This window comes from Geotrypetes seraphini, chromosome 2 (genome assembly GCF_902459505.1).
Source record: "Geotrypetes seraphini chromosome 2, aGeoSer1.1, whole genome shotgun sequence".
Taxonomy (NCBI): domain Eukaryota; kingdom Metazoa; phylum Chordata; class Amphibia; order Gymnophiona; family Dermophiidae; genus Geotrypetes; species Geotrypetes seraphini.
In genome coordinates this window covers 225,621,169-225,646,355 of record NC_047085.1, presented here as the reverse complement: position 1 = coordinate 225,646,355, position 25,187 = coordinate 225,621,169, and the positions used below count along the sequence as shown (strand labels likewise).

The following is a 25,187-nucleotide window of genomic DNA, read 5'->3' as shown; positions in this document are numbered from 1 at the left end:
AGATGCAGCACAGACTGGAATGTAGGTGTGTTTTGGGTAGGGCTCTATTGGATGGGCTGTCTGGATTTATATCGAAATGGTCGACCTCGTTCTTTGTTTTCTATTTCCTTCGATCTTTGCATTTTAATTGCAGTGGTGGTGGGGTGTGTGTGTGTGTGGGGGGGGAGGGCTCAACAGCAAACCTCTCATTATCTACATTGCTCCTGACCCACCCCTACCAAAACCGGTTCATAGACAATCCCGCGAAAGATAAAGGCGCGCGCCGACAACTGAGCACAAGATAGAGGCGCGCGCCAAAGAAAATTACAGTTTTTAGGGGATCCGACGGGGTTTTTTGTTGGGGAGCCCCCCCAGTTTACTTAATAGAGATCGTGCCAGCGTTATGGGGGGTTTGGGGGGTTGTAACCCGCCATATTTTACTGTAAACTTAACTTTTTCCCTAAAAACAGGGAAAAAGTGAAGTTTTCAGTAAAATGTGGGGGGTTACAACCCCCCACAACGCCCCAATGCGGCGCGATCTCTATTAAGTAAAGTGGGGGGGGTCCCCCCCACACCCCCTGTCAGAGCCCTAAAAACAGTAATTTTCTGTGGTGCGCACCCTCGCGCTGCGCTCAATTGTCTGGGCGCGCCTTTGTCCCGGCGCACTTTTGACTTGACACCACCAAAACCATACCACCACTATTTTATTCCAGAATAAATGAGTCTATTCCCCCTGTCCATTCATATTTTGGCCTTACTGCTGTAGTTGCTAGCCAGGGGAACTAAAGAATGCCAGTTATGATAAGAACTAGGCTGAGAGCACCACCAGCACATACTTCATGACATCAGGAATTCAGGATGACTTCTTTTCTGGCCAAGGGTGGTAATGCAACCTTCCTTAGAGGAAAATTGAGCAAAACTAAAGCCATCTCTCTGACTGATGACTGCAACTTAAAGGAACTTGAACAGGAAGATGTATATAAATACCTAAGAGTACAGGAATGAACTACGATCCAGCACAAACTGCTAGTAGAGAGAAAAGAGCAGGAGATTAAAACCGATACACTTCTCCCTCTGAAACCGCAGTTTCAGTATCCGCGGATTCGGTTATTCACAATTTTTTTTGCAAAAAAACTATTTTCATTTTTTGGCTATTTTTAAGCCGTCAAAGCCTCCCTGGAACCTTACCTGGTGGTCTAGCAGTGAAGCAGGGCAGAAGCAATCTTCCTATGTTCCTGCCCCGTGCAGAGCTGTCAACAGAATGGCTGCCATGAGTTCCCGTTGTAGTCTCGAGACAGCCATTCTGATAACTGCTTCACCTCTAAACCACCAGGTAAGGTTCTGGGCAGGCAGGAGGGAAGCGGGGGTGGGTCAGAGCCAGCTAAGAAGTTATTCGTGATTTTTCACACTTCGCAGTCCAGCTCTGCACCTAACCCCCGCAAATACCGAGGGAAAAGTGTATTGTGCTTAACAGAAAAAAAATACAAACCATTAATCAGTTTAGAATTCACATACTCTCATAGTGCTTTGGGGTTACAGATTTGGACCAGTCCCCCATGATCTTAAAAACTGGAGATGCAAAAGAGTACTTCATGGGTATGGAGAAGGCATTGCAATTGGTGCAAAATGTGACTGCACGTTTGGAGTGGCATACTAAAAAAAAACAACCATCTAAGTCCATTTGGCGCCTAAGTCACTAGTCATCCAAAGTCTAGTCTCGTAAAATACATCCAAAATATGTATTTTTTTGAGAATCGTCTACTTCTACGTTCAGCCATTTGATCGTCCAGACCGCTAAGTTGTCTATTTTTATACCCCATTCTAATCCAAAAAAATCCAAAAAATCATCCAAGCCTAATACGCCTAAAAAAAGACCTTTTGGACGTGGGAGGTAACAGCAAAATGATGGACTGGATACCCAGACATGGCAACATAGTAGTAGGGCACCTTACAGAGCACTGCTATGAACTTCACAAAAAGGGTGCCACATAAACATCTCACAACTCCCTTATAGGTCATGGTGAGCCCCCCAAAACCTACTATACCTGCCTGTCTACCACCCCAATAGCCCTTTTGGCTGCAGGAGCTTTGGCTGCAGGGGCCACTTACATGACAGTACAGTAGGGTTTTGGGAGGTTTTGGTGGGTGCACATTTTTTTTTTACCATGAATGCATTGATTAGAGTGACTTATGGGCCTGGGTCCTCCTCTCCATGGTTCACTAGTTCACCCCCCAGACTACATAAGACACCTCTGTGCAGCTCTACTAGGCTTTCCTATGCCAGGTGCTGATGTTCTGGAAGCAGGTATGTACTTATTTTATTCCGATTTTTATGGTGGTGGTGGGAGGATCAGTGATCACTGGGGGAGTGTGGGGGGGGTCTGTACTTTATGTCTACAGTGGTTATCTGGTCACTTTGGATACCTTCTGACCACTTAAGACCTGTTTTTAAATCGTCTAACTTACAACGTATAAGTTTCATCTAGGAAGTCTCGTTGAACTTTCGATTAATCACTGCAAGACGACTAAGTCTAGGTCAGCCCACGTCCCGCCTACCTCCTGCCCTAATCACTCCTTCAAAAAAACCAAAACAAAACCCTTTTCGCTCTGGGCATACAGCGGAACTGAAAAAGCCTAAGCTGTTTTTAGATATGTCTAAAACCCGTTTCGATTCTCGGCACTTGGACGACCTGTGTTTTAGGTTGTCCAAGTACCAATTTAGGTGGGTTTTTAGATGTATTTCAGTTTCAATTATGAACCCCTTGGTGATGGGAGTACAGAAACAGTGCATATTTCTCCTGTATCAAAGCATCTTAATTGGTTACTGGTAGCATATCGCATTCATTGCAAGGTTTTGTCTATTATTCATCAAACATTGTATGCTCCTGCACCCTTGTAGAACATTAAGATCAGAGCATGCTATGTTGTTATCGCAGGAGAAAATGATGAAAACACTTTATGCAAGTACACAGGCATCTACAATTGCTGTATCAGGAGTGCAGTTATGGAATCATTTACCTGGTTTAATACGACAATGCAATGCCAGACGGAAGTTTAAGAGAATGTTGAAAACTTAACTCTTTGCAAAAGCTTGTATGTTTTAAGACCTGGGGCAGGACTTGAGGGTATTGCAATGACATGTATTTTGATTGCTGGGTTTGGTTAGGCTGATTGTATTTATGTTTATTTTATTATGTATGTTGATTGTGAACCACCTAGGTATTTAGGCAGTGTAAAAATCTTTAAAATAAATTAGTGTATGCTGAGACTGTACATACCTAGAGCTAAGAGCCTTATAGAAATAGATCATATAGGCTTCCTAATTAACAGCCATCAACAGATCCAATGTTGAAATATGCAAACTCCAGAATCTACAGTATATCCATTTTTAACCTTGGGCAAGAATTATGATTAAGTAGAAAGAATGAGTGAAAATTCATCACTATCCACAGGGAAGCGAAGCAACAGAATTTGAAAATCCCCCCCAAAAACACCCTTTAAAAAATTAGAGCACCAGATGAGGAAAAACAAGTGACAAATGCACAAGGAAATACAAAACTACTCCAGAAACTATACCTTTATCAAACCTTGATAGATGAATGGTTAAGAAGAGGTGAACTAAAGGACATAAATTACAGATGAGATGATTCACAAAAAGCATAGAAAAAAAATATGGTAAAAAAAGACGTAGATTCTGTATAGAAAAGTTAAAAATGACTCATCTCATAGCTAGCTACAAAGGTCTGATGGGAGAAATGCAGAAAGAGGTAGCAGACTTCTTCCTGGTACAACAGTGTTGTAAATCATACTGGGTGATTAAAAACATTTTTAAAGTACACTTCAATAGCTTCCCTATCCATATTATTATGAACTCTAAAAGGAAGCTTTCTCTGGTATGACAGTTTGGAATACGAAACACGTCGATTTCAAGTGCTGTTTTTGCTGCCTGACTGTCCTACCAAATTACCCTTGTTATTTCAATTGCTTGATCCAGTGTCCCCTGAGGAAGGCATTTAGACACACTGAAACTTGGATCCTTCTTGGGAAACACAACAGAATGGTGAGACTATGACACTACAATTTCTTTAATTTCTCTGGAAAAACCTTCAGAGGTAACCCTGGACTCACTATAGGATCTTATGGCCGGCCTAGTGAAGACCATAAGCCCCAAACTCCACCTAATTGATGGGAAATTGCTTCAACACACTACTGAACTTAAAGAATTGAAAAATGAAATGACTGCTTCTAATTCTTCTGTTCAGAAGCTTGAACAGGAAATAAAATCATCTAGACAGGGACTGTTTTTATGAATAAAGTCCTTGCTCGGTTGAAAAGCATCTCCTTTGCCTTTTTCCTGCAATGATGCAAGACAGACAGCAAGCACTAGCTGTAAATGTGACAAATTGATATCAAACATCACACATCCTGGTTTAGAAGCAAGATTTTACCATAATGATAGGACCTTCTACCTTTATTTTCAACTCAGTAGTTTCCTCTTGCTCCTTGCAACATTTTTGTCAAAGCATTTGCTCCACAACCATGGACATCTTTTCACTGGTAGAATCAGTTTCAGTGCTTCTCTGCAGTTTATTTACAATACCATCCTCTTCAATATTAGTATTCATCTGGGTTGTGGTAAAGCCCGACACTGAACTGCCTCTTTGTGGCCCAATAAGACACATAACAAAAGTATAAACGGTATTTTAACTCTTCTTGACCGAATGTGAGGTGTCAGGATAACATCACTGCTTGTTTCAGAAAGTAAATTTTTTAGGAATCAAGGTAGACATTTCCCCACATTTTAAACTATGAGGTGCCTCAGAGCTTGCATTAGGAACTATAAATGGTTGACAAAAGCAAATACTGTAATGGACTGAGCCACAAAAGGCCTACTGCCCACACTCTTGTGGTTAAAAGACCCCCCCAAAAATGGCACACAGGAATAAATTCTTTCAACATGAGATGGGTCTAAAGAGATGCTAGACCTTGTTAACTTAATTTTACTTTCTATAATCCATCCACCTACTTGGCTATCTTTTTATTATCTTCCAAGTTCTTACTGTTCTTCTCCAGGAGCTAGTGAAACAGATATACATGTGTTAATGAACAGGAAGAGTACCGAAGTGGAGAGATAATCAGGTTTGAAGAAGGTTGGCCACTTGCTTTCTGACAGGCAGATTGCTTTCCAAAGACAGCAGGATGCAGCTTGAGGTGCTGACAACTCATTTAAGAGCCGTTGCTCCTACAAACTAGATCCCTTCTTTTCAGATCTGAACCACTCTCTCTTTTACACACAGAACATTTCATACATTTGAAAGTCTCAAGAAATCACCTCAGCAGACATCAGTAAACATTTCATCTTTAACAAATTACAAAAGAACAGGCAGAAGTATATAGAAAAACTCTCATCTTTATTTGGGCTACACCCTTTTTCAAAAGGTATTATAATAAATACTACTCACAAGAGTGGCAGCAAACCATGTGATTATAATGGAAGGTGCACTTGATTCAAAAGAATTCAAGGAATATCACAGCACAGCGTGCAAAGACTGAGGCATTACATAGAATCTGGAACTTCCTTTCACATGAACTCATCAAAAAAAATCAATAGAATAACTTGTCAGAAATTTAAAGCCAAGACACCTCAATATCTAAGCTTTTCCTGATTTCATCTAAATGAAACTTGTAAATGCTGCTCTGTTTCTTACTGCATTTATACTGTGCTGTGATATTCCAAGATGCTATAGAAATCTAAATGATCCCCTCCCTCTGCACATTAACTTCTTGTTAGGGATCTGTATTCAGCAAACTTGGCTATAGCAGGAAGACACATTTGGCTTTATCTCAATCTTGTTGTTCTAACTGGATACGATGACATGTCCTATAGGGCGAGGGACATCATTCTTACTCCTAATAACCTTTTTATAATATTTCATTTTGAAATCCTGTTCAATAAAGGAAATAAAATGTTTGGAACGTTTCACCCAAACCTTTATGCCTTTAGTAATCCACCACACAAACGTATCCAATGTGATGTCACTAGTCCAGTACTTCTACTGCCACCTGCTGCTCCGCACTGTAACTACAGACAACAGAAAAAAGTATTTCTCTGGCTGTTACAGAGACTGTCTTGCATTTCACTAGCAGGTTTATTTTCTGGCTTTACAACAGATATTGTCTAACTTGTCTCTGTTCTGGTAGGTACATCTTTTTATGAAACACATGCCACTAGCACAGGCCATCTGCTGAAGTGCTTGTAGGTACAAACCTGATGCTTTTCATGCAGGCTCAACTTGTATAATGTTTCAATCTGCTCTACTGTGATAGTGATGAAAAGACAAAGGACATGGGTAAAAAGGGGCTACTTTACACCCCAGGGCAACATCCTGCAAAAGGTGGATGAGAGGGAACAGAAATCAGCACTGAAAGGATGAGGAGACGTTATATGACTGAAATCTACCTGTGCTAATGGATAGATGATGGTATAAAAAGGGAAGAACTAGCATTATCCAGGTTACCAATTTCTTTCTTTCTAATTTTATCCAAAGCAGATGCCTATTCTGGCAACATGTCTTTATACAATGGTAGAGAACCAGACAGCAAGGCACCTAGGCAGACTGAACAGGCCAAATGAAACTTAACCTGCTGTCACCTATTACACAAGAAAGAGCTGGAAAATTCCTCCGTAAACAAACAATTTACTCCTTTCAGCATTTGAAGCACGTTATAGACTTGCAACAAAAATAAAATTCTCCCACCCCCTCGTCCTGTCTGGAGTACAGACGTTGCATTGTAGTTTGTAATTATTTTTCCTTGATTTTCAATAAAGGGTTACATAAAGTCAGGGAAACACAGCTAAGTCCACAGGAACAGACTGGCCTCAGCAGATTCTCCAAACACTGAGGTTTTCAGATGATGACAATTGACATGCAGAAGGCTGCAACAGTGCAAGCAGAAATGTGATCATACCGCAGAGTGGGATATAGATTTATCTCACTCTTTGAACTCCTGCTTGGGCTCCTCTTCACCTCCTGTGAAACAGCCTGTATCCACAGCGGACCCCGAGGCTGCGGCCACAATACTGCTCCCTTTAATTCTTAGCATACGGCTGGAATGGAGTTTCTTACAGTCTCTCTAATGAATCTTTTTTCTGAATTTGCCTCCAGCTACTTTCTTCCTGACCCTCAGTGAGCTCTCTGCATCATCTGCATCCTCCTCTCTTGGCCGCTTCTTCTTGTCGCCATGTTCCCTTAGCTCCTATAGAAAAAAAAATCACAGGAGGTCAGACATCACAATTGTCTCTGCTGTTCACATTGGTGATAAGCAAAATAAGGTAATGGTGAACAAGACAACGAGAGAGAGAGAGAGAAATGTAATTATAAGGGCATCTTGTGGCTCACTCTAGGAGACAAAAACCTAGTACATGGCTCATCTCATTTATGGACACCCTGCTCCAGCTCACAAGGAAGACATAAGGTACAGAATAGATTACACTCAGGCAAATAAGTGCAAACCAGTCTTTCATCCTTAATGACCCAGAAGTATCCAAGGCAAAGGTAGAGGAATTAAACCCCTCCTCTAAGACAGAAAAATGTCAAAGCAAGGTATAGAAATACAACATACTAGTCGTGCAAATCTCTGGGCCTCCGCCACCCTCTCGTTCAGGATCATCACTTCCTCTTCCTGTGTGGGAAATTCTGGGAGTTTTTTTCCAATCAAGTGTTCAATCCGCTGAAACAGCTCCACATCATATCTATCAGAAATAAAAAATGTATAAACACTTATAGTCAACTCTCTCAAAAGAGTATGCAACATCTTATACAATAGAAATTATTTAAAAGAGGCATTTCTGAAAGCGGATCATTATTAGGTCAGTTTCACTATTCTATTGAGACAGGTTAGTCTCTCTCTCCAAGATCTCCAGTCTTATACCTCAACCTACATTGCTGTCTGGCATCTTCAATGTTTTCTAGTGTATTCTTTCTTGCAGACTATCACTGCAGTAAACTCCATGTGTCAGATAGCAGGATGCTGATGATTCCTAGGGGTACTTCTACTTCCGGTTCTCTGATTAGCCACAAGCATCACTGCAAAAACTGCATTTCCCATTCTCCATTTACAGAAGCCATATTAGCTAGATCAGAAACATGCTCCAGTGAGAGTAGGACCTCACCATAGGGCTGAACTCCTTCTAAACATTAAAATTCTTAGTGACAGTAAAAAAAACCCACAAACACATCAATACTCATTCTATACATAGAGCTTCTGTTCTTAGGTGTGTATAAGTTTGAAAAATTGTAAATTTAGATGGTTTATTTGCCAGCTATTTAGAGGTTCTTTAAGAGTGCAAAATCAAAGAAAAAAGTTATTGATGGTTTTGTGCCACAGGTATTATTGCTTAGGAAGAGTCAATGCACAAAACACAATAAGTGAGGATACAAGGTAAGCCAGGAGAGGGGCGACAGGCTCCTGGGGGGGGGGGAAGGGGTTTCTTTTTAGTGATTACCAAAAGAAACACTTTTTTTTTGCATTGGAAATAATTAATCAGTGTTTATCAGCTAAACTCTAAAATCAGAAGCCTTACCTATCCATGAGAGAAAACAGTCTCTAAAGGCATAAGGTCAGTCTGATCCATGACATGCCTTAGGCAGCACAAAAATAAGGCCATTCCTCCATATTTAAAGCAAGTGAAATACAAAGATTCTGTCTGCTCCATGTGCCATAAAAACATGTTGGGCGCAGTGACACTGCATTTATCGGGCAGTGGGTAGTATGTGATGTTTTCATGATCACACTAAGGCTCCTGCCTGTTTCATATCAGATAATACATGCAAAAGGAATGGGATTCAGAGTGACTGTCACCGCTGCATTATAACGGTCATTCCAGATTATGTTTCTCATGTGTGATAATTCAGCAGGGAAAGCACAGTTACTTACCGTAACAGGTGTTATCCAGGGACAGCAGGCAGCTATTCTCAACATATGGGTGACGTCATCCATGGAGCCCGGATGTGGACAGCTTCGCATGCAGACTTGCTTGAAGAACTTTTAGAAAGTTTGCAACTGCCGCACCACGTATGCGTGAGTGCCCTCCCGCCCGACGCACGTCTCCTCAGTACAGATAGCTAGCAGAGAAGCCAACCAGGGGAGGTGGGTGGGTTGTGAGAATAGCTGACTGCTGTCCCTGGATAACACCTGTTATAGTAAGTAACTGTGCTTTATCCCAGAACAAGCAGGCAGCCTTTTCTCAACATATGGGTGACCTCCAAGCTAACCAGAATGGGATGGTGGGAGTGTTGGCAATTCAGGAGTATAAATTTTGTAACATTGCATAGCTGAAATGGCCATCCCATCTGGAAAAAGCATCCAGACAATAATGAGAGGTGAAAGTATGAACCGAGGACCAAGTGGCAGCTTTACAGATTTCCTCAATAGGAGTAGATCTAAGGAAAGCTACTGATGCTGCCATGGCTCTGACTTTATGGGATGTGACTCGTCTCTGTAGATGCAGTCCAGCTTGAGCATAGCAGAAAGAGATGCAAGCAGCTAACCAGTTGGAAATGGTGCACGTGAAAATCGGATGTCCCAACTTGTTTGGATCAAAGGAGACAAAAAGTTGAGGAGCAGATCTGTGTGGCTTAGTACTTTGCAAGTAAAAAGCCAAAGCACACTTACAGTCCAGAGTATGAAGAGCTATTTCTCCAGGTTGAGAATGAGGCTTTGGAAAAAACACTGGAAATACAATGGATTGATTGAGATGAAATTCTGGAACCACTTTAGGTAAGAATTTAGGATGAGTACGGAGGACCACCTTGTCATGAAGGAATACTGTGAAAGGTGGGTCTGCAACTAAAGCTTGTAGCTCACTGACCCTGCAAGCAGACGTGAGAGCAATAAGAAAAACCACTTTCCCAAGTGAGATATTTGAGATGAGCCGAAGCCATTGGTTCAAAAGGAGGCTTCATTAATTGAGCAAGAACAACATTGGGATCCCAAACTACTGGAGGAGGTTTGAGAGGAGGTTTGACATTGAAAAGACCTTTCATAAATCTGGAAACCACAGGATGAACAGAGATAGGCTTCCCGTCAATCGGCTGATGAAAAGCAGCAATTGCACTAAGGTGGACTCGAACCGAAGAGGACTTGAGTCCAGCACCAGACAAGTGTAACAGATAATCCAGGACAGCAGATAAGAAGGCAGAGAGTGGCTCCTGCTGTCGAGTAGCACACCAGGAAGAAAAGCGGGTCCACTTCTGATGGTAACATTGGCGAGTGGACTCCTTCCGAGACGCCTCCAGGACGTCCAGCACAGGCTGAGAGAACTGGAACGAGAGCATTAGTTCTCGAGGAACCAAGCCGCTAAGTGCAAAGACTGAAGGTTGGGATGAAGAAGAGAACCTCGACTCTGCGTAAGCAGAAAAGGAAAAACAGGCAGAAGAAGAGGCTCCCTGGAACTGAGTTGCAACAGAAGGGGGAACCACAGCTGTCGGCCACCGAGGAGCTATCAGAATCATGGTGGCACGTGTGGACTTGAGCCCGACGAGAGTCTTCAGAATCAGAGGGAATGGAGGGAACGCATACAAAAACAGGTTCGTCCAATCCAGCAGAAAAGCATCCGCCTCGAGCCTGAGCGGGGTGTAAACCCTGGAGCAGAAGCGGGGCAACTTGTGATTGTGGGGGATGCGAACAGGTTGACGTCCGAAGTCCCCCAGCGAGCAAATACTTGACGCAGAGTCGAGGAATGGATGGACCACTCGTGAGGCTGAAGAAGACGACTCAACTTGTCCGCCAGACAAATTGTGCTGGCCCTGATTGTAGACCGCTTGAAGGAATATGTTGCTGCGGATGGCCCAATACCAGAGCCGCATCGCCTCCTGGCACAGTGAGCGGGACCCCGTACCCCCCTGTTTGTTGATAATACATGGCGACCTGGTTGTCCGTGCAGACCAGCACCACTCGATCGCGAAGCAGGTGACAAAAAGCTTTCAGGGCGAGGAAGATCGCTCGAAGCTCCAGCAGATTGATGTGACAAAGGCGGTCGGCACTGGACCAAAGACCCTGAGTGTGAAGACCATCCAGATGAGCACCCCAAGCATAGGCCGACGAGTCCGTCGTGAGGACCTTTTACGGAGGAGGAGCATGAAACAGAAAACCTCTGGAAAGATTGGAAGAGAGCATCCACCAACGGAGAGATTGCCTCAACAAAGGAGTCACGACAATGAGTAGAGAGTCAGGGTCCCGATCCTGGTTCCATTGGGACGCTAGAGTCCATTGAGGAATACGGAGGTGAAGTCTGGCAAAAGGAGTCACGTAAACCGTGGAGGCCATGTGACCGAGGAGGACCATCATGAACCGAGCCGGGGCTGAGGGCAGATGGGACACCCTCCGGCACAATCGAACAAGGGCCTCCCGTCGAGGCCGAGGCAGAAAGGAGCGGAGACGAGCCATGTCCAGGACCGCTCCGATAAATCCCAGAGACTGGGATGGACAGACCTGAGACTTGGGAAATTTCACTTCGAAGTCGAGGCTCTGAAGGAGCGAGATGGTGTGATTCATCGCTCGCAGAACTTCGTGGCGAGAGGATGCTTTGATCAACCAGTCGTCGAGGTAGGGAAACACCTGCAGGCCGCGGAGACGCAGGGCCTCAGCTACCACAACTAGACATTTCATGAAGACCCTCAGAGAGGTCGCCAGGCTGAAGGGAAGAACACGATACTGGAGATGGAGATCCCCCACCCGGAATCTCAAATACTGGTGAGAGGCCGGGTGTATCGGAATGTGCGTATACGCCTCCTTGAGGTCCAGAGAGCACAGCCAGTCCCTCTCGTCCAAGAGGGGGTACAAAGTAGGAAGAGTGAGCATTTGGAACCAGAAACTTGTTCAGAGCACGGAGGTCCAGGATCGGACGCAGATCCCCCCCGTCTTCTTGGTTACCAGAAAGTACCAGGAATAAAATCCGGTGTTCCACTGGTCCGGGGGAACCTCCTCGACCGCCCGAAGGCAAAGAAGGGCCTCAGCTTCTTGCAAAAGCAGAGGCAACTGAGACCGAGCAGAAGGAAACTCTCTTGGAGGCAAGTCCGGGGGTACGTGACTGAAGTGAAGGGAGTACCCATCCCGGATGATAGAAAGCACCCAACTGTTGATGGTAAGACTTTCCCACTGGGCATAGAAATGGTGGAGACGACCCCTGATGGGGAGGGGGGAAGGCCCCAGGAGGAAGGGAGCCCGAAGGCTCCGACCGGAATTGTCAAAAAGACGGCCCAGGTTTCGCCAGAGCCGGGTCTTAGGTTGACGTTGCTGCTGCTGCTGCGGCCGTTTCGAAGGAGGCCGAGAGAAGGCAGGTGTAGATTTCTGCGGGTACCTCCAGAGAGGAATTTTGTATTGCTGAGCCGGAGGGGCCTTCGGTTTAAGTTTCACCAGAGAGGCGAAGGACCATTCATGGTCTGAGAGGCGCTTGGTGGCCACTTCGATGGAATCATCGAAGAGCTCATGACCCACACACGGGAGATTGGCAGACAATCCTGTAGATTCGGATTCATATCCACAATGCGGAGCCAAGCGAGACGACGCATGGCAACCGCAAAGGCCGTGACCCTCGAGGACAACTCGAAGGCGTCGTAGGCCGCCTGAAACATATAGAGGCGGAGCTGGGAGAGGGCCTCCTCGAGGAGACGAAACTCCTGACGCCAAGAATCCGGTACTTCCTCCCGGAACAAGCGGAGGGCGTCCACACAGAACCGGAGGTAGGACGTGAAGATAGTTATAGTTAAGGACACGATTTGCCATCATTGAGTTTTGGTAAAGACGGCGACCAAACTTGTCCATCGTACAGCTCTCCCGGCCTGGAGGGACGGCAGCGTAAACCTTAGAGGGGTTGGACTTCTTCAAGGAAGACTCAACCACCAAGGACTGATGAGAAAGCTGAGAACTTTCAAACCCCTTAACCAGAATCGTCCGGTAACGGGACTCCAACTTGGAGGGAATGGCTATGACTGCATAGGGGGTCTTCAGTTTCTGGAGAAAAGTTTGCCGGAGAACCTGGTGCAATGGCAAGCGCAACGCCTCACGGGGTGGACGATCAACACCATCTCCTCCAGATATTCCCGGGTATAACGGGACTCAGACTGGAGGTCCAGTTTCAAGGCCCTACCCATGTCAGAGATGAAACAAGTAAAGGAGGAGTTTCGAGAAGAAGACTCATCCTCCTGAGGAGACTCCGAGCAAGATCTGGGAGCAGCCGAGAAAGAGGGAGAAATTTCCCTTGAGTAGTAAGCCGGGGCCTCAGAGTCCCGCGAATGGGAGATTGAAGAGGCTCTACTAAAGTGTCTGGGGGGCATCAAGGAACGACCCCATGCTAGGTGGGCCGGGGAAGACCCCAGGGTCCGAGGAATTAGCTGGCGATGCCTCAGGGAAGACTGGGTAAAGGAAAATTCCTCCACCGGTTTTGAAGAAGACCCCTTAAGAGGCTGGTAGTTGCCTCGATGGGGAACACAACCCAGAGTCCAACTCGAGGACAAGCGTGTGTCTAGAAGGCCTGAAGAGGCGGAGAAGACCGGGGCTTTTTAGGAGGGGCAATCCTCGACAACGTAGCGGGGGAAAAACGGCCCCCTGGCCTGGATCCCCGAAAAGTTACAGGTGACTCGAGGGATGAAGAATCGCTTGAGGGAACCTGGTGAGTCTTGTGGACAGAGCCTTGAGAAACGAGGGGACGCTCAGGCTGGTCAGACCGAGACTGGGTCGAAACCGAGGTCAGAGGCGTCGAAGTCGGGACGAGTTGGCTCACCACCAAGGAAAGCTGCGTGGTAAGAATAGCCTTTTAAACATGTCCTCGAACATAGGCACGAGACCAAGGATGGTTGGGTCTTAGGTGCAGCAGTGCGCTCCTTCGGGGGCGACCTCGAGGAAGAGTAATCCCTACGTGAGGAGGCACGCTTAGACTGATGTCTCGAAGATGCCGACGAGGCAGCACTGACATGAGACTCGGAGGTAGGCTTCTTTGCCGGCATACCTGAGGAGGAAAGAGGAGACTTACCCGAGGCCGGAGCCTTTGATGCCAACGGGGACTTCGAGGCTGAGGACTTCGAGGCCGAGCTCGAGGCCTGTCCCACAAGATCCATGGGGCCAAAGAGTTGGAGAATCTTGGCCACCCTCAGACGAAGAGCCCGCGGTTGCAAAGTCGCACAACAGGGGCACGACTCAGCGTGGTGCTCTGCACCCAGGCACTCCAAACACCAACGACGAGGGTCGGTGATGGAGTACAATTTTTAAACCCGGAACGAGGCCGGGACATAAGAAAAAATATGGCCGCGGCCCCGCGAGGCCAGGCGGCCAGATTAAGACCAGGAACCCGGTCAAAAAGATTACGAACTGAAAAAACAAACAAAACACAGACGCGAGCACAGCGACTCAGATTAAACTAATGAAACAAGCCGTGGTGCAAGAGGGACAACAATATCACGCGAAGCAAGGGAGCAGTGCTCTGGCTCCGTGGAAAACAGAGAACCGAGGACACGCATGCCCTAGACCGGGTGGGAGGGGCACACGAGCATGCGCGGGCCAATCGCAAGCTTGAAGGTCTTCAAGCAAGTCTGCTTGCGAAAACGTCCGCTAGGGGGCTCCGTCAGTGACATCACCCACATGTAGAGAATATGCTGCCTGCTTGTCCTGGGATAAAGGGGTTTCCCTTTGATAGGCTGATAAAAAGCAGCAATTGCACTGAGATGGACTGGAATGGATGTGGATTTGAGGCCTGACTTGCGACAAATGGAACAGGTAATCCAAAACTGAAGACAAGGAGGTAGATTGAGGCTCCTTGTGATGAATGGTGCACCAAGCAGAAAATCTAGTCCATTTCTGATTGTAGCATTGTCTAGTGGTAGGCTTCCTAGAAGAAAGAGATTGAGAAAACTGTAGAGTGGCAGTTAAGTTGAGAGGTACCAAGCTGTCAGGTGTAGAGACTGCAGTTTGGGATGAAGCAGAGACCCTTGACTCTGTGTAAGCAAAGAGGGAAAAACTGGTAGAAGTATTGGCTCCCTGCTGCTGAGTTGAAGTAGAAAGGAGTACCATGGTTGCCTGGCCACCGAGGAGCTATGAGAATCATGGTGGCATGGTCTTGTTTGAGTTTGACAAGTGTCTTGAGAATGAGAGGGAATGGAAGGAACGCATAGAGAAACAGATTCGTCCATTCCAGAAGAAAAGCATCTGCCTCAAGTTGGTGAGGGGAGTGTATCCTGGAACAGAACTGAGGCAGTTTGTTGTTGTGGGGAGACGCAAATAGAACTGAGGAATTCTTCACTGAGAAAAAATTTGATGAAGAGGCGAGGAATTGAGTGTCCGCCAGACAGTTTTCCTCTCCTTGAATGTAGACAGCTTTCAGGAAGGTGTTGTGAAGGATTGCCCAATTCCAAACCTTCAGAGCTTCCTGGCAAGGAGAGAGAGATCCCGTTCCTCCCTGCTTGTTGACGTAGTAAATAGTGATTTGGTTGTCTGTCGAAATGAGGACTACCTGGTTGTGAAAAAGATGCTGAAAATCTTTGAAAGCATTGAAGATCGCTCTGAGTTCCAACAGATTGATGTGATACTGACTGACGATCTGTGCTGGATCAATGGCCTTGAGTACGGAGACAATCGAGATGAGCCCCCCAAGCATAGGTCGAAGAATCTGTCATGAGGACTAGAGAATGACACGGTGAAAAAATTGGTCCCCGTCACCGCCCCGTCCCCATCTCACCATCCCCGTCACCGCCCCGTCCCCGTCTCACCATCCCCGTCTCACCATCCTCTTCACCGCCCTGTCACCGCCACTGCCACCCCATTCACCGCCCCATCACCGCCACTGCAATCCCATTCACTTTTCTTTATTTACGTATAAAGGAAACATTCTTTAAAACTTTAAAACTTAGTTAAATATTAGTTAATAACTATACAAAAACAAAACACGCAGAGAAAAAATTAATTAATATAAATTCCCTGACTTCCCTGCACTGTCCCCCCTTGAAGGTCTGTCCCCATCCTGAAAGCCTGATGCCCCCCCCCCGACGTCCGATACATCCCTCCCCCCGAAGGACCGCCGACTCCCCAACAATATCGGGCCAGGAGGGAGCCCAAATCCTCCTGGCCACGGCGACCCCCTAACCCCACCCCGCACTACATTACGGGCAGGAGGGATCCCAGGCCCTCCTGCCCTCGACGCAAACCCCCCTCCCCCCAACGACCGCCCCCCACAGCCGACCCGCGACCCCCCTGGCGACCCCCACGACCCCCCCACCCCCCTTCCCCGTACCTTTGGTAGTTGGCCGGACAGACGGGAGCCAAAACCGCCTGTCCGGCAGGCAGCCAACGAAGGAATGAGGCCGGATTGGCCCATCCATCCTAAAGCTCCGCCTACTGGTGGGGCCTAAGGCGCGTGGGCCAATCAGAATAGGCCCTGGAGCCTTAGGTCCCACCTGGGGGCGCGGCCTGAGGCACATGGTCGGGTTGGGCCCATGTGCCTCAGGCCGCGCCCCCAGGTGGGACCTAAGGCTCCAGGGCCTATTCTGATTGGCCCACGCGCCTTAGGCCCCACCAGTAGGCGGAGCTTTAGGATGGATGGGCCAATCCGGCCTCATTCCTTCGTTGGCTGCCTGCCGGACAGGCGGGTTTGGCTCCCGTCTGTCCGGCCAACTACCAAAGGTACGGGGAAGGGGGGTGGGGGGGTCGTGGGGGTCGCCAGGGGGATCGCGGGTCGGCTGGGGGGGCGGTCGGAGGTTCTTGGGGGGGGGCGGTCGTTGGGGGGGGGGGGGGTTTGCGTCGAGGGCAGGAGGGCCTGGGATCCCTCCTGCCCGTAATGTAGTGCGGGGTGGGGTTAGGGGGTCGCCGTGGCCAGGAGGGTTTGGGCTCCCTTCTGGCCCGATATTGTCGGGAAGTCGGCGGTCCTTCGGGGTGGGGGTGCGAGTGGTCCTGCCGGGGGGGGGGGGGGATGTATCGGACGTCGGGGAGTCGGCCGGGCAAGAGGGCTTGGGCTCCCTCTTGCTCCGATCGCGGGTGCGGGTGGGAGCGCGTGCGAGCGGTCGTTCGGGGTGGGGGTGCGAGCGGTCCTGCTGGGGGGGTGAATCGGGCGTCGGGCGGTAAATAGCGGTTCCTAGAAGGGGGTACATTGGCCCGCGGGGACAAACCTGTTCACCGTTTCCGCGGTCGGTGAATGGCCTTGTCCCCGTCACCGCAGCGACTGCTAGTTTTCTTCCCCGTTTTCGGCGGTGACCCGCGGCTTAAATGCGGTGGCCGCGGGTAAACCGTCACCGTGTCATTCTCTAATGAGGACCTTCTGATGAAGAGGTGTTTGAAACAGTAAACCTCTACAGAGATTGGAAGAGAGCATCCATCAGAGGAGAGACTGTCTCAACGAAGAAGTCATTCTGATGTGTTGAGTGGGTCGAAAACTTGAGCCCACTGAGATGCCAGGGTCCACTGAGGGATTCTGAGGTGAAGTCTGGCAAAAGGAGTCACGTGAACTGTAGAGGCCATGTGACCTAGGAGAACCATCATGTGTCTCGCTGACAGTGAAGTGAGGGTTGACACTTTGTGACAAAGGTGAATGAGAGCATCCTGATGCTTCTGAGGAAGGAATGCTCTGAGTTGTATAGTGTCCCAAGACAGCTCCGATGAACTGTAGATTTTGAGAGGGCTGTAGCTGGGACTTGGGAAAGTTGATTTCGACGATGTTTGAGGGCTCGAGGTTGTAGGGTAGCACAGCGGGCACACGACTCCGGACAATGGTCAGGTCCCAAACACCTAAGACACCACCTATGTGGATCTGTGAGGGAGATTGCATGCTGGCAACAGCTACACTTCTTGAAGCTTGTGACCGGCCGGGACATAAACGAAAAAATAGCCTTAGCCAGATCAAAGCACGCAGGCTGAGGCCACGAGGCAGGCCCCACTGTGACAGAAAAGGAAAGTCAAATTAAGTTTTACTTTTTTAAAAATAAAACGTGCAAGAAAAACACAGCAATCCTGTAAAGAAATAAAACACGAGCCGTGGTGAGAGAAGGCACGAAGCAGAACTGAGTCTAGTGCAGAACGTTGAAATAGGACTTCTTGGCTCCGCGGAAAACTGAGAAGACGCGCGCCCTGCGTCGGGCGGGAGGGCACTTGTGCATGTGTGGTAAGGCAGTCGCAAACTTTCTAAAAGTTCTTCAACAATCTGCTTGCGAAGCTGTCCACATCCGGGCTCCGTGGATGACGACACTCATTGTTGAGAATAGGCTGCCTGCTTGTCCTGGGATAAAGTGTGCTCCTGTAACACAATTATAATAAAAACTCTCTCTGTTTCAGGCATTTCTTCATCAAAACTGCAAATTCACATTTGCAAAGTTCCAATGTAAATCTGTTTCTTTCAATTTCCTAGCACATAACAGGAGCCGTGTTTCTTATACTACTTTACTCCGTACCTGACATCCAGGCTGGTTAAGTACAACCTGCTATTTTTTGCTTGTGCCATTTTGCTCACCTATGCTAAATTTTCATCAGAATAGTACTTTCACCAAAACACTGAGAAACACACTGAAAAACAACTCGTATTGCAGCAAAATAGTAAATGGCAGTGTTGTGTAAACAGAGAGCTGAGTCAAACAAAATAGCAGGGGTATATGTGGCTAAATGAATCCCCCCTCCTTTCTTAAGTGGGTGGACATAAGTGAAAAACTAAGATGAGTGGAGATGACAAGGAGGGGCTTCCACAGAAAGCAGCTTTTGGATGGGCCATTCCTTTCTCCAAAGGAAGTTTGATCAGTGTTGCTGGTCTTCCTCCAGCACGTAACTTACTGTGTCACAAAGGTGATGGACTTTCCAGAACGGCCAGCTCGAGCTGTTCTCCCTACTCTGTGAATATAATCCTGCAAAAACAAAATAATGGAAGAGCCAGAACAATCTGAGTTGTTCACTTCATCGGGTGCACCCTGAACACTAAGTTTCTTGCTCATTTTCTGTAAGCTCCAGCTGCTTGCTGCTGTTGGAGATGGGATGCCAAGCTAGATGGACCTACAATCTGACCCAATTTAGTAGTTCTTATAAATTCTCAGGGCCTTTGTTATAATAGTGAGATTCACAATTTAAACATAACGGTCCCTTTTTCTTGGCAAAAAGAATAAGAGTCCAGGGGAGAGGAAGTGTAAACTTTTTTTTTTTTAACATTCTTATTCTGAATGTTATATTCTCTGGTCGGCAAGTCTGCTGCATGCTGTTTGGGGGAGGATAATACTCTATGTTGCACAGCATGTTACCCTTCGACAAGCAGCGAGAGAAACCAATTTAATAGGGACATAAAAGAAAAATGGTGGGAGGCAAGCCAGTGCTTTGCAGCACCAGCCCGATCTTCTCTTTCATGACTACTCTGGCAACCTACCCCCCCCCAGAGTACAGTGCCACCAGCAAGCAGCAGGGCACAGAATAACACATAAGAGGTTCAGTTTAATCCATATAGGAACTGAAAGGAAATCCTGTAAAAGATTACAATCTGATATTGAAAAAAGAAAGAAAAAAAAAAGGAAAAACTTTCACCAGAATTCTCTACCCATTTCCTCAAGATGCAGTTTAATGTTCTCAACACTAATGTTATAATATCCCACTCTCTTCCAGGGAAGATTATCATCTATCATGTATGAACACAGGTCTGTGGAGCTCACGTAAGGGATAATCTGCACTCACCTTTAGGTTACCAGCTAGAACTGAGCCCAGCCAAAAACTGTTTGTGACCAGAGACGGAAATCCATTGGTCACAACAGCTGGAAAATATGTGACCCTCTCTGGGAAAACATGGCTGAAGTTACTAGACTTTAGCCATGTTTTCCCAGAGACAACCATCACATATGGGAGAGCAGCCAGCAGCAGTATAATCCATACATGCAAACAAAAGATATTACCTCCTCGAGGTAGACCAAAGAAAAAAAGAAGAGGCGACCAGTGGTGCTCAATCCTTTTATTCATTCAAGACCCGACACTTACATGTTTCGGCCATATGGCCTGCCTCAGGGGGTCTACAAAAATAAAATAATTAATAAAACATAAAAACTATATATATATATAAACTATATATATATATAAAATAAAATATTAAAAAATGAGACATTTATATAAAACAAATTAAAATCATATTACATATATATATCAAAACTATTTTATATCTTAAAAACTAAAACAATTAAGAACAAAAACAAACTATCTTATCTTAAAAAAGAAGGGGGGGAAAGGAGAAGAGGGTGAAAAGGGGAAGGGGAAGAGGGAGGGAAAAAGGGGGAGGGAAGGGGAGAAAGGGGGAAAGGAAGAAGGGGAAGGAAGATGGAAAAAAAAAAGAGGAGAAAGGAGAAAAATGGGAAAAGGGGAGGGTATTTAGTGATGGTGGGAAAAAGGGGAGGGAAAAGGGGTGGGGGTGTAAAAGGGTAGGGATGAAGGAAGGGAAGAGGGAGGGGAGAGGAAAAAGAGGGAGGGGAGAGGAAAAGGAGGGAGGGGAGAGGAAAAAGAATGGGGAGGGAGGAAGGGGAAGTGGAGGAAGGAGTAGAGGGGGGAAAGGGAAAGAGGGAAGAGAAAGGAAAGAAGGAAGGTAGAAAAGGGGAATACCCATAGGAAATTGCATAGAGTGATTGCCTAATGCTTAAAAGGTTCAAAAATAATTATAAAGACAAATATGAATATAAATATAAAAACATAACACAAGTTTGCCACAGATAAAGCAAACTACAGCTCATGTGAGAATATAGACAAATGTGAATTATAAATACAATATTGTGGTACAGATCATGATATAATGAATCAAAACTTGTCTTGCAACGTTGTAATCACAAGAACATATTGTTAAATGTTTAATACATTGTGGCATATAGGAAAACATTAATGAACCTACTGCTCTTTTTAAATTATGAACTCATAGGACAACATATAAAATACAACATATAAAATAGTTTTGACATATATATGTAATATGTTTTTAATTTGTTTTATATAAGTGATGTCTCATTTTTTAAATATTTTATTATCTTTAATCCTGTGTTTATATATACAGTAGTACCTTGGATTACGAGTATAATCCGTTCCAGGAGCATGCTCGTAATCCAAAATGCTCGTTTATCAAAGCGAGTTTCCCCAAAGGAAATAATAGAAACTCGCTTTGATGCGTTCCCCCCCCCCCCGAGAACCGGCATTGCTCCCCTCGAAGGCCCCCCCCCTGCGATCAGGCACCCCCCCTGCGATCCGGCACCTCCCCTGCCTCGAACCGGCACCCCCCCCGCCACGATCCCCCCCCCGGACACGATCGGGCACCAACCCGACATGATCCGACTCCTCCCCCGACACGATTGGGCACCCCGACACGATCTGACATTCCCCCCCCAACACAATTGGGCACCCCCCCGCCGCTTCTTACCCTCATCTGGGCACTCTAGAAGATCGGACTCCTCGTCTGCTGGGCCTTGAGCATCTGAGCATGCTCAAGGCCTGCGAGTTCACGTTCACGTTCAGAACGTGAACTCACAGGCCTTGAGCATGCTCAGATGCTCAAGGCCCAGCAGACGAGGGCCGATCTTCAAGAGTGCCCAGATGAGGGTAAGAAGCGGCGGGGGGGGGGGTGCCCAATTGTGTCGGGGGAGGGGGGGTCGGATCGTGTCGGGAGGGGTGCCCAATCGTGTCGGGGGGGTCAGATCGTGGCGGGGGGGTGCCGGTTCAAGGCTGGGGGGGTGCCGGATCGCAGGGGGGGGTGCCGGATTGCAGGGGTGCTCGTAAATCGAGCCATGCACGGTTTCCGAGGCACCGATTTTGCAAATGTTTTGCTCGTCTTGCAAAACACTCGCAAACCGGTGCACTCGTAAACCGAGGTACCACTGTATATGGTTTTTATGGTTTATGAATTATTTTATATTTGTAGACCCCTGAGACAGGCCAAACGGCTGAAACATGTACATGTCGGGTCTTGAATGAATAAAAAGATTGAGTACCACAGGTCGTCTCTTTTGTTTTTCTTTCTACAGTATAATCCCTCCCATGTGGAGTAAGGGTGTTTACAAGTATTTGTAGGAGCAGTTCTTTCAAAAAGGAAGAAACAAGTGCTCTCTATACCACATGACACCCAGCACTGTAACTATGCCAAAGCTCAGCAGTTAGCAATGGCAGGGCTCACCTTGGAATGCGTGGGAATATCAAAGTTTATCACCACATCCACATGAGGAATATCCAATCCACGGCTTGCCACATCTGTGGCCAAGAGAATGGAGCGAGACTTGGCCTTGAATTTATTCAGGGAGCCCAATCGCTTGTTCTGGGGAAGAAATCATTTTAAAGTAAAGGTTATATTGCATCAATATGCCTGGTAATGTCTATGCAATATGCCTGGTAATGTCTTTGCAATATATACAGAGAACGGTGATAAAACACATCAAAAGGATGCAACCAGCAAAATATACAGTGCGCTAAATGACATAAGTAGTTGCAGTTTTGCATGAATATGGAGCTTTCAATCTTGCCATGAAGGAGATTATGGCAATGAGTGGCCAGCAAATACCCTCTATGGTGTGCATAATATGAGGAAGGACCTAACAAAGCTTAAAGAATGGTCTGGAATTTGACAGCTAAAGTTTTAAAGCTAAAAAAATACAGGGTTATGCATTTGGATTACAAAAATCTGAATAAACAGTACAGTTTAGAGCAGTGTCCTGCAAACCTTCTTGAGCCACAGCACACTAAGGTCCGGATTCTGTATACGACGCCAGGTCTCAGAAGCCGACGGACGTCATATATAGAATCGGGCCTAAGGCCGCCTAAAGTGAACCCAATTCTCTAACTGACATCCATGTTACAGACACCGGTTAGAGAATCGGGTTATAAGTAGATGCAGCCGATAAGCTTACCAGGGCAAGGGATTTCCCTGCCGCGAAAAGTTTAGCGACCACATCAGTGGCCGCCTGACTCGCCTGAACGCGGCAGGAGGGATGCCCAATCCCTCCTGCTGGAAACACACCCAGTAGATTGTGTGGCCCCCCACCCCCACTAGAACACCTCCTAACCAATGTTCCCTCTAATTTTTCATAGGCTGTGTGTGCAAAAAATTTCATCTGTGCACATTTTAAAGAAAAACTAAATTTGTGTGCGCTATAAAAATGATTGCCAGAGGGCCCGGAGTTCAATTATGGGCATTTATGGGCAGGTCTTTGAGTTTAGTCTGAATTACGAAAACACAATGTAATTTTAGTTACACTTTATGTAACATAAAGTCTCATTTCAATAAACATAAATTATGTTTCACTGAAATGTTTCATTGAGCGCTACCTATAAATAAGGTATCACTGTACTTTATACTTAAAATTTAGAAAATAACAGTAATTTAGTTTTCAAAGTTTTCCCTGCGATCTTTCATATTTATCCAGTCCGAATAAATTCTGTCAAGATCTGTTGAGCCTCCATCTTGAAGGTGACTCTTAACACACATCAGCATTTTCAAATGCTTTAAATGTAAACGATTCCTTTGTTTAGTCTTCAAATTGTTCATTAGAGTAAAACCACGCTCACAATCTGAACTAGATGCTAAGAATGTGGCACCAATGTCCATCAATTTTGCTAAATCTGCAAATTGATCATTCTGAAATACAAATTTTGTCATATCTGGAAAGCTATTTATCAGATTGCTTTTGATTTTTTCTGCAACAAGGAATTTAAAGTCATTGTATTGCTTAATAATAATACTTTCCTCCAGAAGAAATTGTTTATACTTTAAACAAAGAGATCTGATATGTCCATTTCCGAAGTCAAAGTCGCATTGTGATATTGCTGTACAGTCAAAAGCAGACCATTCCTCAACTTCATTTTCAGGAAATCTTTCACCCAGATGCAAACATAGGATGTTGATGAAGGTTAATATGGAATTATTATCCACTGAAACTTTTTCTCCAGACCTCATCCTGTTGTCAAGAAGACTGTTGACTTTATCACTCCACTTAACCTTGTCGCCTAAGTATTGCATTCGAAGTTTGTTCAATTCACTCTGTGCAAGATGATAAGCTTCTAATGGTGTCAAACCACGTTTTTGAAATGCCATGGTTAAGGAAGCCAGTTCTGATAAGACATCATTCAAAACTTCAAGTGTAATATGAAATTGTTCACTGTTCAGCTTCTTACTTTGCAATAGGATCATTATCTTTGTCTTCTTCAAAATATTTTAACAGGGGATCATAATTTCGAATAATTGCTTTAAGTGCAAAGTGTCTAGATAACCAGCACACTTCATTCAGAGGTCTGAAAGCAATTGATTCACATTCAGATGCATCTGCTATTTCTTAAAATTTGCATCGTTTAGTAGAAGACGGACAGAACACCGTGTACACAGTTCTCATTACAGTTTCTACTTCTTTCATCAATTTTACTTCTTTCCATGAATCAGAAAGTCCCAAATCTTCCCGATGTGCAACACAATGTTGTTTTACTAAATGTGGAATGTCTTTTCTCAGCTGTGCTGCAACACCATCTATTTTGCCCACCATAACAGAGGCACCATCAGAGGTGAACATAACCATTTTATTCAGGTCAAGTTCATGTTTCCTATAGAATTCCCTAATTGCTGTTACTATTGATGTAGCATCATATGCTTCCAACTGTAGCATCCCACCAAATGATGTCCTATACTCATTTGAATTGACTGGCCGATACTTAAAGTAGAGTATTAAATACTTGTTGACAGAAATGTCTGTGCTTTCATCAACAGTTAACGTATGATACGTTGCTAATTTAATGTCTGCCATACCATCATCTTGTACGATGCCATTGATAATTCCAAGAAATTCAAACGCATAGTTTTTGCTTCTCCAGCTATCAGGTATACTAACATATTTCGCCATGTGCTCATTGATATCTTGAACAGAGAGCATTGAGATATTCATCTTAATGGCCAGCACAACACTGTTGACAAGAACTTTAATTTCATCAGGACTGGAACGTTTCCGTTCATTACTAATATGCCTGTTTTCTTTTTTGGTTGGGCTTTCAAGCAACATGTTAACCAGTCCCCCTCTTAAATTCGGATTTTTACTTCTGAGTTTCCTAATACTGTCAGTATGAGACTTACTTGATAGATGGCGTTTCAGAAAGTCCAGTTTCCAAACATCATCCCATATTTTTCCAGTAGAGAATTTTCCAGTTGCTTTGGCATCTTGACAATAACAACACACAACTCCATTGTCTTCGTCATAGATAAA

The 25,187-nt window shown here is 45.7% G+C and overlaps 1 protein-coding gene across 1 annotated transcript in view; it reads right to left on the bottom strand.

The window, feature by feature from the left end:
• Positions 1-5,369: 5,369 nt before the first annotated feature.
• Positions 5,370-25,187, bottom strand: part of DDX47 (DEAD-box helicase 47) — a 58,786-nt gene continuing 38,968 nt past the window's right edge. Inside the window, exons 9-12 of the mRNA XM_033935033.1 lie at positions 22,124-22,261; positions 18,781-18,851; positions 7,603-7,732; positions 5,370-7,236 (exon numbers count right to left, since the gene is read on the bottom strand). Of these exons, the coding sequence (XP_033790924.1) occupies positions 7,114-7,236; positions 7,603-7,732; positions 18,781-18,851; positions 22,124-22,261 (462 nt within the window). The 3' untranslated portion in view covers positions 5,370-7,113. The remainder of the gene's footprint in view (positions 7,237-7,602; positions 7,733-18,780; positions 18,852-22,123; positions 22,262-25,187) is intronic.